At 36.6% G+C, this 14,442-nt stretch overlaps 1 protein-coding gene across 1 annotated transcript in view; it reads right to left on the bottom strand.

The window, feature by feature from the left end:
• Positions 1-1,219: 1,219 nt before the first annotated feature.
• Positions 1,220-14,442, bottom strand: part of LOC131169369 (uncharacterized) — a 36,444-nt gene continuing 23,221 nt past the window's right edge. The window contains exon 2 of the mRNA XM_058128588.1: positions 1,220-1,518. Within this exon, the coding sequence (XP_057984571.1) occupies positions 1,220-1,518 (299 nt within the window). The remainder of the gene's footprint in view (positions 1,519-14,442) is intronic.

The raw sequence follows: 14,442 nt of genomic DNA, 5'->3' as shown, positions 1-14,442 counted from the left end.
GCATCTTTGATAATTCTAAGGACAAGGCCAGTCTATAGGCTACCAGACCCACATGTTCAAGTATCTCATACGAACTGATAAACCTAGGACTTAACTTACCCTTCTTGCTAAATCTCATGATTTTCTTCCATGGTGAGACTTTTAAGAAGAATTTATCACTAACTTTATATTCTATATCTTTTCTCTTTAAGTCAGCATAAGATTTCTGCCTATTTATTGTTGCTTTTAGTCTATCCTTTATTAGTTTTACTTTATCCTTTGTTTGTTTTACAAGTTCTGCTCCCACTAACTTCTTTTCATTGACTTTTGTCTAGCATAAAGGAGTTCTACATTTCCTACCATATAAGGCTTCATAAGGTGCCATGTGGATGCTAGACTGATAGCTATTATTGTAAGCATATTCTATCAATGGGAGGTGCTTATCCTAACTTCCCTCAAATTCAGTAATGCTGCTTCTCAACATATCCTCTAGCACCTATATAACTCTTTCGAATTGTCTGTCTATTTGAGGAAGGAAGGTTGTACTGAAGTGGAGTTGAGTACCCAAGGCCTTATGCAAACTTTCCTAAAATCTTGATGTCACACCCCGGCTTAGTGGGCCCCAGCTCAAGCCCCTCTATGGGTGGCCATCTTGCCGGCGTACCCCTCTAGAGGCCGGCGATGCAACTCAAATCGGTACTGTCCGCTTTGGTGGAGTTCAATCCCTTCGCCCTGCAGAGCTAGGATTCGAACCCATATCACCTCACGGATTTGCTTCGCCTCTTACCAACCGGGGTGTGACACTTGATGTAAACCGAGGCTCTTGATCTGATATAATAGACACAGGCACTCCATATAATCTTACTATCTCACTGATGTATAATTCAGCAAGCCGATCTAGTGAATAGTCTTGTTAAACTGGAAGAAAATGAGCTGACTTGGTTAATTTATACACAATAACCCATATTGAATCATGCTTTCTCTATGTATGAGGGAGGCCTGTAACAATATACATGGTAATCCTTTCCCATTTCCACTCCGGTATAGAGATTGGTTGTAGTAAACTAGATGGTACTTGATGTTCAGCCTTTACTTACTGACATGTTAGGCATTTAGACACATATTCTGCTATGTCTTTCTTCATACTAGGCCACCAGTAATGCATTTTCAAATCCTGGTATATCTTGTTACTACCCAGATGCATAGCATAAGCAAAAGTGTGTGCTTCTCTGAAGATGTTCTATTTCAAATCATCTACATTCGGCACACATAGTCTATCTCTGTAATACAAATGACCATCTTTGTCTATCACATATTCACCTTCCTTCTCATCTAACAATTTACTAACTATTCCCATTAACTTCTCATCTGTTTTCTGTGTATCTTGCACCTGTTGAATTAGACTAGATTTAATCTTTAAATAAGCTACAATCACACCATTAGTTGTCAGCCTCACATGAGCATTCAATGCTTTTAAAGCTGCCAATGACTTTCGACTTAGGGAATCAGCTACTATATTGGCTTTTCCTGAATGGTAATCTATGATACAATCATAATCTTTAAGCAATTCCATCCATCTTCTCTGTCTCAGGTTTAGTTCTTTTTGTGAAGACATGTATTTTAGACTTTTATAATCTGTATAAATGTAGCATTTTTCTCTATATAAGTAATGCCTCCATATTTTTAAAGCGAAGATGTAACACGCTCACTATAGCAATTCCGTACATTCAACTGTTCCAGTGACCGGTGTTGGTCCGAACAGCTAGAACGTCTGGAAAAATAATTAGACTAGAGTGAGGAGTCATAAATAACTCAAATAAGTATAAGAAAAATTAAGGAAAAATTTTAGAAATAAAATACAACTAAGTTAAATGAGCCGGTGCCCTAGCGATGGGTAACCCAGTGGGAAGTTGCGGTTCTCACAACTAGGAGCCCTAGATCCAGGAGAAAATTCATAAAATAATTTTTGAGACTCCAGAGAAGAGTCATTGAGGTTTCTATGACATTAGAATGCCAAAAAAAAAGGTTTAGAAAAATTTTTCGATCGGTACAGACAATTTTGGTCTGTTAAGCCAAACGGAGGGTATTTTGGTCATTTCGCCTTCAGAGGTGATTTTTGGCCGACTTGTCTAGTTAAGTAAATAATTATTATGATCTAAAATATAAATAAATATTGCTAAAAATTAAATTTAAAATGAGTAGAGAAGAAAAGAAAAAGAAAATGAAAGAAATTGAGAATTATGACATCACATGATGTCATTAACAATGCCTCCACCCAATCACCATTTGACAAACTAATAAAAATGGATAAAATATAAATAAATATTGATAAAAGATTAATTAAAAATAAATAAAAAGAAAGTGGACGGAAAATGGAAAAATTAGTTACATAATTTAAATAAAAATTAATTAGCAAATTTGCCTAATAAGACAAATACATTATTTAATATTTAAATTTATATAAATATCTTATAATAATGAAAGAAAACAGATTTTTCTCTTCTTCTCTACTACTTTGCCGTCCCACATTCCCATTTCTCTCTCAAAACAAAATTTCCTCCATTGAAGCTTGCTTAAGCTTCCAAACCATGCAAATTTCTTGACCAAAATTCTTAGAAATTTAAAGAAAAACCTTCATCAAGGCATGAACTCCAAGAATAAGCAAGAAAAACTAAGAAAAAGAAGGAAGAAAAGAAGAAAGAAATTCAGTAGGCAGCCCAAGGAAGAAGATCAAGGTGTTTTGAATGAATTGAAGATTAATTGGAGTAGCTTGGAGTTGATTGAAACTAACACACAAAGGTTAGTGCTAGAAATTCTCTTGGAATTTAAAATTATTGCAAGTTGATTTAGGGTTTGCTCAAATATGGAATTTTGTGTTGTGACTTGAATTTGATGATGTTGAGGTTGATTATTGACTATTAGAAGTGTTATAAATGTGAATTGAAGTTTGGAAGTTGGGTGAAATTGAAAATTGGGAGTGCTTCTCTTATGCAGGAAATTTGGACCTATGAGTCCAGGGTATTGTTTGACCTATAACTGAGGTTGTGTGACTCCAATTGGTATGAGGCCAATTGGAGGTAAAACTAGACACATAATGGCACAACTTTGGTGAAGAAACCATGCCCAGAAAACCAAACTAACTTGACCAAAAGTTTGCCCTAATTCGGGTGACCTGCAATCTGCCTGGGCAAAATGACCAAATGAACAGTATTTGGTCATTTGGCCATAACTCAATGTAGCAAGGTCCAATTGACCTGAAAATTTACCAGGAACAAGTTGAGATATAGACCAACAACTTTCATGAAGAAACCTGACTCAAATTATGACAATAACCTAGTCAAATTTCCAACCAAACTTGAGTTACCAAATCTGGCAGAAACAAGTTTACCCAGAATTTTGGGTTCTGCCCAATCCGGCCAGTCATGATTTTTAGGCCATAACTTGAGCTACAAAACTCCAAATAGAGTGATTCAAAAAAGGAAATTCAACTAGACAAAATAAGGAACAACTTTCATGTTGAACATTTTTCCAAATTCCCACTGCAAAAATGACTAATGGAACAGTAAACCTAGGGCATGAAATCTGAAAATTTTGAATAACATAAAATAAGTTTTGAAATGATATTAGAAATCAATACCAATAAAAATAAAATGCAAAATGTGGTATCTTGGTGAACTTAGGTTCAATAAATTTATCATGTATTAAAAGTCAAAAATTTGAGTGAATAGTAATGTGAATAGTAATACAAAGACACAAAGTATAATAACTAAATTGGTAGAGGAAATTAAGGTATGAAATTTGGAATCCATGAAACATTCATGGATTACTTGGAATAGGAATAGTAATTCACCTAAATGACTTAATGAACATTTAAGTTATGTGAGTATATAGTTAAGATTTATTCCCATTATTAGTAGGTCTAATAAAACATAAGTAATACCACTTGAATATGAAATGACATTAACCTAGATGGATTGTTGAGTATAAATGGAATGAGGTTTACATTAGGATTTATGTTTCCATTACAAATAAGATAATAACACCTTGTATGAGTTATGAATCCATATAAATATTGTAATGAATAAATGAATCACATAAAATATGAATGGAACATTAGTTTTCTTTATAAGAGAAAGGAATAACGTTTTGAGTACAATGGTATATGAACACCATTGTTATAAATTGTGATCAATATGAATGATGTAAGGAATGTATGAATATTATGATGAATGTATAAATTATGAAATTTATCATGAAATAATAAACTCATAAAACACAATATATTAATATTTAATGATATTATGTGCCCTTGTATTGCCTAGACATGTATGTCAGATTGGATAGTTTGGCATGCCAATAGGGTATTGTTTTAGCAGTACTGCGAAAAGCTTTACGCCTGTATTCATGGCTTTATGCCCGTATTCATGGCTTTATGCCCACATTCATGGCTTTATGCCTGTATTCATGGCTTTTATGCCCGATTATGTGTTATCATGGCTATTTAGCCATACTGACTGCATACGTGGTTGATGTTCTGCGTCCCATGGTATGACGGCCCGAGGCACCGTGGTGTCCAGTGCCAACGACCCGTTATCCAGTTTAGTCAGCCTGTCATAGGTTACTTGGGCAGTGAAATTTATTGAAATAAGTTAAGAATATTAGTAATAAAAAAAATATTAGAAATTAAATAAATGAGTAAGATGACCTAAAATAAATTAGAATAGTTATTTATTAGAAAGAATCGAAATAAACTGGACCGATATCAAAATTTACTTATTATGAAATAATCTGAGACAACCTAGCAAGTATAGAGAAAATGCTAAAAGATTAGCAAAGAAAATTATAACATAAATAAATATTGCAAATGTGACTTATATAATAATATAAGCATAAATTTATTATTTTCATATCATTTTTCTTTGTACATTATTACTGTACATTGGCGAAATAAACACTTTCAAAGAAGACTAAATTAGGATAAAACATATTAAATTTTAGAAACCGCATGTGAAGTATAAATAAATCTTAATTATTTGAATTATGTTTTATTTCTATCTTTATTTGTATATTATTTCCTTGCTATATTATTACACCACTAAGCAGCAATGCTTAGCGCGATGGAATTGTTTCCTTCGCGCAGGTACTGAAGCTAGAACCCAATGGACGTTTGACTGGGAATTTTTGGGAGTTTTGATCTGCAGAAGTATCTGAAGTATTCAAAGTTTGTTAGCTCCTCAGTAATGCATGTAGATAGGGCCCATATACATCATATTTTATATTTTGTATAAAATACTTAGATATTGTATTGTAATGTATATTATGAACAGGTAATTAGTAGGAATGCGATGTAAATTAATTAATTAGCTTTTTCATATATAATTAATTTATATATCATGTAAATTATGAAATTTTGTAATTATTTTGTAAATTATGTAAATTAAGGAAATTTAAAAATTTTGCTTATGTAATTTGAGAATGTTTACATATGAATTGAGTATGAATGGAAATGTATGGAAATGATTATGAAATTGAAATGTATGGATAAGATTTGAAATATGAGAAAATTATGAGAATGATTGATGAGATAATTATGATTAGCATGGATAAGATTTTATTTTAGAAATATTGTTGAATTGAATTTCAAACAGGTGAATATTGAAATACGCCAAACGATAATAAAATAGGGGAAACTCCGCTGGTTTCTCCGTCGAAAAATAATTAATATTAAATTAAATGAATTCAAAATTATTTAGAAAAAAATAAAGTAAGATAAGTTAGGGTGCTCCGGCACCGATTGTAGCATGCCTTGCTCGGCTACACTGTAGTCGGGTGAGGGGTGTTACAGAAGATGATGGCTACTAGTTTCAGATCATGAGTAGGATAATTTCTCTTATGTGGCTTCAATTGTCTGGAAGCATAAGCGATTACTTTACCATCTTGCATCAACACACAGCCGAGTCTATTTAACGAGGCATCACTATAAATCACAAAATCCTTTCCCAACGTAGGCTATGTCAGAATGGGAGCTTATGTAAGCATAGTTTTCAATTTATCAAAGCTAGTCTGACTTTTATTTGTCCATTCAAACTTAACACCTTTACGTAGCAATTTGGTCATTTGCAAAACTATCTTGGAAAACCCATTCACAAATCTTCTATAGTATCCAATCAATCCCAGAAAACCCCTGATTTCTATCACATTTTTAGGTGGCTTCCATTCCAGAATAGCTTCTATCTTTTTAGGATCTACCCTTATGCCCCTTGAGGATACCATATGGCCTAAGAAGGAAACTTCATTATGCCAAAAATCACACTTGCTTAATTTGGCATACAAATGCACACCTCAGAATCTGTAATACAATTCTAAGGTGCTGAGCATGTTTTTCTTTTGTCTTAGAATAGACCAGTATGTCATCAATGAAAATAACTACAAACTTATCCAAATAGGGTTTGAAAATTCAGTTCATTAAGTCCATGAAGGCAGCTGGGGCATTGGTTAGCCCAAATAGCATCACTAAAAATTCATAGTGGCCATATCTGATTCTAAATGCAGTCTTAGGAATATCAAGTTCCTTAACCTTCAACTCGTAATACCCAGATCTCAAAACAATTTTGCAGAAGATCCCAGCCCCTTTCAACTGATCAAACAAATCATCAATCCAGGGTAAAGGATATTGATTCTTAATTGTCACCTTATTCAACTGCCTGTAGTCAATGCACAGCCTAAGGGTGCCTTCTTTCTTTTTTACAAGCAGTACTGGCGCTTCCCAAGGTGACACACTGGGGTGTATGAGCCCCTTATCAAGTAAGACTTGTAGCTGCAATATCAACTCCTTCAACTCAGTGGGAGCCATTCTGTAGGGTGCTATTGATATTGGTGCAGTACAAGGAACACATCATTTGAGAATTCTACCTGTCTATCTGTTGGTAGCCCAGGTAATTCTTCAGAAAATACATCCTAAAATTTGTTAACTATAGGTGTAACGCCCTCACCATAGGTAGTCCATACATTCTATTATTCCGACGACTAATGTCTGTTTGGATAATCAGAATGTCTGGAACTACACTTAAACTATAGTGAGGAGACATAAATTGATGGAATAAATGTCAAGAAAATTTAAGAAAATAAAGAAATAATTTTGGGACCTAATTAAAGGTTTATTTAGGTAAAAAAAATTGACATTAAAGATGTTAAGGAAAATTTAAGAGAATAAAATAATTAACATAAATAAAAAGTATAAATTGATTTATGAAAATGAGAAAAGAAGAAGAAGAGCAAAGAATAGAAAAGAAAATAGACTTATCACATTATAAAAAAAAAATAAGTACAATAATTATATATATATATAAGACATAAGAGACAAAACTCACCTATAATAAGTCACCTTCTCCATTTCTTCTCTCTCTGCTTGGCCGGCACCATGGTTTCTTTTTCCACCATTTTTATCAAGCTTTAAGCTTGAATCTCCCTTCATTCACTCACCAAAACTCATAGTCCCCTTCATTAAAAATTAATCCTACACCTAGAAAAAGAGATTTGAAGCAAAGAAATTTGGAAATAGTGAAGTTTGGGAAACTTGAAGTTGAGTCACAAGAGGTAAGTGCAAGATACCACTCCCTCTCTTCTTTAAATCTTGTAAGCATGATGAAATGAGTGTGTATAACATGAAATTAAAAACAAATGATAAGAAATTTAAGAAACTTAATTTCGGCAGCCATGGAACTTATTGGGGTTTGATGCTTTTAAATGATGAAAATTGGTTCCATGAGGATGTTTGATAAGTTGATATGATTAGAAGTTTGAATGAGTTGAGTTTGTATAAATTGGATAATTAAAATTAGGGTTTCTGTACATGAATTGAGGATTTTGTGAAATTGTTGAATTTGACTTGGTTTAGATGAAATTGTTACTTATAGAAGTGCTATGCATGTCAATTGAAGTAAGGAAGTTGGAGGAAATTGAGAAATTGGGAGTGCTTTTCTCTGCAGGTTTGGGACTCATTGAGTCCAGCTTGAATTTTGAGCCATAACTGAATGTATGTTGCTCCAATTGGTATGAGGCCAATTGAAGGTGAAACCAAACCCAAAACACTCCATTTTCCATGAAGAAACCATGCCCAAATTCTGTCCAAAACTTAACCTAAACACTGTCCCAATCCGGATGTCCATACACAAAACCCAAAAAATGACCAAATGAACAGTGTGCATTCATTTGGTCATAACTCTCTCTATACTAGTCCAAATGACCCAAAATTTATACCATTAGAAAGCTTAGATATAGGGCTAAAATTTTCATGAAGACCACAGAGCCCAGAAATGCCTTAAACAAAACCAAATTACTGGCCCAATTTGGATAACAAAACTGTCCAGAACTAGGTTGCCTAGAAATTACTGGACATAAACTTACCCGACCAGTTTTGTCAAAATGGCCATAACTTGGTCTACAAGAATTCAAATGTAATGAAACTAGTGGAAAATTTTCCACAAGACATATATCTACAAAATTGGTATTTTGACCAAAACCCAAAAATCAAGAGAACTAGGTCAAATTGCTAGAACAGTCAATACATCAAAACCTAAAATCTGACCAAACTTCACTTGACCCCAGAACAGTCTTTTAGTCATATCTTCCACTAGAAAACTCCAATTGGGATGAGTCATACCTTTCCAGAAAGCTAAGAAATAGGGCTCCAACTTTGTCCTAGGAACCTTCCTTAAATTATGAATTTAAGAACCTTAAAAGTTAACTTGAAGTCACTGACCTGGACTGAAATTCTGTTGGCGCAGGACACATGAGTCCAGGCCAGTTAATTGGCTCTAAATAATTTCACAAAACTTGAAAAATTGTGATTCAAATTTCTCAATGATCATAAGATATAGGGTAACAATTTCTGATAACTATGCCTAAAAGTGACTGCAACATGTTCCATTAATTAGGTAAACTCTAAGTCCAAAAGCTGTCTAGTTAAGTAACCAGAATTAGGAAATGAATCAGTTATGGTTATCTGACCATAACTTGAGTTCTAAAAACCTAATTGACATGATTCAAAAGGGAAAATAAAGATGAGACATAGAAGAACATCTTCCATGAAGGAAGTGTGGCCAAACAGTGGCTACAAGCTGATCAAATGGATAGGTAAAAGTAAGACACAAAAATTGAACCTAAAGAACGGTTCATGAGATAAATTATCTTATGGTAGGAATTTAACCCTAATAAGCTATTAAACACTAAATCACATGAAAGAGGTATGTGGGACCTATTTTCCCACTATAAAGTGACATGAACATTTCTAATAATAAGTAATAATGTTTAATTGCCCATAGTATACCTAGACTTATTTATTTAATTTAGATCAATCAGTATACCAATTAGGGACTATAGATAGTAGTACTGCCCATAAGAATAATCATTAATAGATAAAATATGTCTGACATTATTGTTCTATAGGCGCTTTATGCCTGCCCACTAGTTATTGTGCCTAATATTATATCTGGCTTAAATGTCTACCGGCAAGGCCTCATGCCTGACATGACCGACGTATACTGAATAGACATATAGCTATCTAACTAGTATACTCCCATGTATCCAACTTTTATAATCTGTTATAGGTTTCTTGGGCACTAATAATGATTAATTAAGACTTAATATACAATAAGTAAATAGAAAAGATCCCAATAATTTCAATTGTTTCCAAAGTGCAATAAAAATGTAAAGGACCTAGAAATTATGAATTGCCATATAGAATTATTATTTCAATTGTTTAGTTATTGTTATTATAAATTATGCACCACTATGTGTTATGCTTAGCATGTTGGTTTTTCCATCACATAGATACTGGAGATCAGTCCCAGCAACCACAGTAGTAGCAGCAGTAGTGCTCATACAGAGGCCGATCAGATTTGCCAGTGTCTACTAGTCACCTCTACAATTGTAATTTTGTTGACAGGGCCCATGTATGTTTAGATTTTATCTTTTTGTTCATTGTACATAAGCACATGATGTATTTCATTTTGGATTGTAATTAAATTTTGAGATTGTACATGAACTTGTAAACTATTGTCTATGAATTTCTATATGAATGCAATAGACGATACCCTTTTGAGATCTCATAAATAATTGTGAATGATATGATACAATAGAATATGATATGGAAATGTGTGAAATGAATATGAACATGTTAACAGGTAATTAGTGGAACCCGCCAGATGCTAACAAAACAGAGGAGGCTCTGTCCGAGTCTCCATAGAAACAAGTTGAAAAAAAAATTTCTACACATGGATTACCTATTTTTAAATGATATGAAAAATTTACAATGGACATGATAAGACAAGATAGGGTGCTTCAGCACCAGATGTGGCACTTCTTGCTCGGCTATATAGTAAACGGGTAAGGGGCGCCACATTTAGTGGTATCAGAACAAAGGTTTAGGCGGTCCTAGACCTACAAAGTTAGAAATAGATAGAGTGCATCACATGCATGGGCCTTTTAAATAGAGTCGAGGTGACACTAATATAGATATGTTCTTTGTCTATTTTATAAGATCGATGGTATCTAATCCTTTAGAGCACGGACCTCCAGGACCGATAGAGGAGGCGGTAGTGAGTCACGCACCTGCACCTGCTCCTAGTAGGGAGCAAAGCAGTAGAGCCGAGTCATCCTATGGCACTGCAGGGAGAGCACAGCAGGCCTTCCTAGAACAGATGACTCAGCTACTTTGTCGGGTCACCGGAGCCATCCCACAGCTATAACCACAGCCACCTCCACCTCCACAGCCACCGCCACCACCACCTGTACAGGCACCACTGCCCCTACAGCCGCAACCTGTACACAGATCCCCACTAGAGAGACTGTGGAAGTATGGGGCAGTTGACTTTAAGGGTAAGAAGGAAGATGATCCAGCCACAGCAGAGTATTGGCTGGAGAGGACAGAGAGGGTATTGCAGCAGTTGCACTACACCCTAGAGCAGCAGTTGGAGTGTGTTATGTCACTGCTACATGGGGATGCATATAGATGGTGGGTGACAGTATCGAGAGTTGTACAGCCTACACAGATCACCTGGGAGTTCTTTCTGGCTGAATTCAGAAAGAAATACATCAGCCATGTGTACTTGGAGGCCAAAAGGAGAGAATTCCTGGCACTGAGGTAGAGGCAGCTTACAGTCTCCGATTGTGAGCAAGAATTCATGAGACTTAGCGGATATGCATTGGAGTTGATGCCCACAAAAACTGATAAATGCAGAAGATTTGAGGATGGACTGAATGATAACATCAGACTGATAGTCACCTCTCATCACTTCACAGACTTCTCCCAGTTGGCAGCATCAGCCCTTGATGTGGAGAGATTCAGAAATGAAGAGCAATCCAGAAAGGACAAACAACATAAGAGGGGTTCTGGAACTGGGTAGTCTGGTTCAGCAATTACTGGTAGTAAGAGGCCCAAGGAGTCTCAGGGTCAGACTCAGGGTCGGGGCAAGAGATAGAGATCACGATTTGCTCCGAGGAGAGGAGGAGGATAGTTCTCTGGGTACAGCTACACGGGGATATGCCCCACTACCAGCTTGTACACATTGTGGGAGGCCCTACAGAGGAGAGTGCAGATTGTTGACTGGTGGGTATTTCAGATGTGGGTCTACGAATCACTTCTTAAAGGATTGTCCACAGAGGAGTATTAGTGTTCCCACTGCTCCACCCCAGATGGAAAGGACTGCCCCCGCAGCACAGAGGGGTAGAAGACCTACGATGCCAAATATAGCTGGTACATCACAGAGGCCTACTGCAGAGACAGTTCAGAGGTAGGAGACTACAGTAGCACTCCGTACTTATGCTGTGAGAGCTCAGGAGGAGCCAGAGCCAACTGATGTCATGAGGGGTACTTTCTCACTTTATGATCTATCTGTATGTGCATTAATTGATCCTTGCTCCACACATTCTTATGTGTGCATTGCACCACCTGTTGATAGAGGGGTACAAGTAGAGTAGCTAGAGGAGGACATACAAGTCACAAACCCTTTAGGCCATAGTGTCATGGTGAAAAAGGTCTATAAGGGTTGTCCTCTGAGGATACAAGGTTATGAGTTTCCAGCTAAGTTGATTGAGGTACCATTCCATGAGTTTGATGTGATATTAGGAATAGATTGGTTATCACATCATCAGGCAATGGTAGATTATCGGCTGAAGAGGATTTCACTACAAACAGCAGAAGGGGATGAGATTACAGTTGTGGGTGAAGGAATGGGTTGTCTTTCTACTATCATATCAGCCACGGCTACCAGAAGAATGATAAGCTTAGCACATGTGGTTGACACCAGGAAGACTAGCCTAAGCATACAGGAGATCTCCACAGTATGTGAATTTCTGGATGTGTTTCCTAAAGAGTTATCGGGTTTACCACCTAATAGAGAAGTGGAGTTTGCTATAGAGGTTATGCCGGGTACTGCACTGATTTCCATTGCTCCATATAGGATGGCACCCACTGAACTGAGAGAGTTGAAGGTTTAGTTACAGGAGCTACTAGATAAGGGTTTCATATGCCCTAGTGTGTCACCCTGGGGAGCACCGGTGCTATTTGTGAAGAAGAAAGACAGTACACTTCGGCTATGTATAGACTATTGGCAGTTGAATAAGGTAACTGTGAAAAACAAATACCCTTTACCTTGGGTAGATGATCTGTTTGATCAGCTGAGGGGAGCTGGAGTATTTTCCAAGATAAATCTCATATCAGGCTATCACCAGCTAAGAGTAAAGGAGACAGATGTTCCTAAAACTACTTTCAAGGCTCGGTATGGACACTATGAGTTTCTAGTGATACCATTTAGGGTGACGAAAGCACCAGCAGCTTTCATGGACCTAATGAACTGTATCTTTCACCCTTACTTGGATCAGTTCATCGTGGTCTTTATAAATGATATCTTGGTGTATTCTAAGAACCAAGAGGAGCATGATGAACACCTGAGAGTAGTACTATAGACACTGCAGGAAAAGCAGTTATATGCCAAGTTGTCCAAGTGTGACTTCTAGTTGGATGAGATATCCTTCCTTAGACACATTGTATCAGCAAATGGGATCAGGGTAGATTCCAAGAAGATTGAAGCAATAGTTGAATGGAAGCCTCCCAAAAATGTAACAGAGGTCAAAAGCTTTTTGGGGTTAGCTGGATACTACAGAAGATTTGTGAAGGGATTCTCCCTTATAGCAGCCCCACTGACTAAGTTACTACATATGAATGCAAAGTTTGACTGGAATGATAAATGTTAAACCAATTTCGAGAAGCTAAAGGCTATGCTTACAGAAGCTCCAATGTTAACACAGCCAGAGTCAGAGAAAGACTATGTGATCTACAGTGATACCTCTCACAATGGGCTTGGGTGTGTTCTGATGCAGGAAGGGAAAGTAGTTGCCTATGCTTCCAGACAGCTAAGGCCATATGAAAAGAACTACCCAACTCATGATCTGAAATTGTCGGCAATAATATTTGCATTGAAGATATGGAGGCATTACCTATATGGTGAGAAATGCTACATATATACGGATCACAAGAGTCTAAAGTATTTGCCAACCAAGAAGGAACTCAATCTAAGATAGAGGAGATGGATTGAATTCCTTAAAGATTATGACTATGTGATTGACTACCATCCTGGGAAGGCAAATGTAGTGGCTGACGCACTGAGCAGGAAGCCCATGATGGCTTTAAGAGCACTGAATGCTCGGTTGTCTTTAACATAGGATGGGGTACTTTTGGCTGAGTTGCTTGCAAAGCTAAGCTTGTTGTAGCAAATACAAGAAGCACAGCTAAGGGATGAAAAGTCACTAACTGTTATGGGCAGAACTTAAGAGGGGAAGGAGACTGATTATGAGTTGAAAGGAGATGGGTGTCTATATTATAAAGGCAGAATATGTGTACCAGGAGATGAGGAACTGAAGAAGAATATCTTGAAAGAGGTGCACAGTAGCTTCCATGCTATGCACCCAGGAAGTACCAAGATGTACCAAGACCTGAAAACACATTATTTGTGGCTTGGAATGAAGAAAGAGATTGGTGAATTTGTGACCAGATGTTTGACATGCCTGCAAGTTAAGGCTGAGCATCAGGTTCCATCAGGGTTATTGAAACCTATATCCATACCAGAGTGGAAATGGGACTGTATCACCGTGGATTTTATCACTGGGCTACCATTGATAAAGAGGAAGCATGATACTATATGGATGATTGTGGATAGATTGACTAAGTCATCTCACTTCCTACCAGTTAGAGCCGATTACTCACTAGAGAGGTTAGCAAAAATTTACATAGATGAGATAGTCCGGCTACATGGGGTGCCAACATCGATCATATCTGACCAAGACCTGAGATTTACTTCGAGGTTTTAGAAGAGGCTACAGGAGTCTTTAGGCACTCAACTGCACTTTAATATGGCTTTTCATCCACAGAAGGATGGACAGTCAGAAATGGTGATTCAGGTAACC

The sequence above is a fragment of the Hevea brasiliensis genome, chromosome 10 (genome assembly GCF_030052815.1).
Source record: "Hevea brasiliensis isolate MT/VB/25A 57/8 chromosome 10, ASM3005281v1, whole genome shotgun sequence".
Classification (NCBI taxonomy): Eukaryota; Viridiplantae; Streptophyta; class Magnoliopsida; order Malpighiales; family Euphorbiaceae; genus Hevea; species Hevea brasiliensis.
The sequence above is the reverse complement of the archived record's forward strand: the minus strand, read 5'-3'. Positions and strand labels throughout refer to the sequence as shown.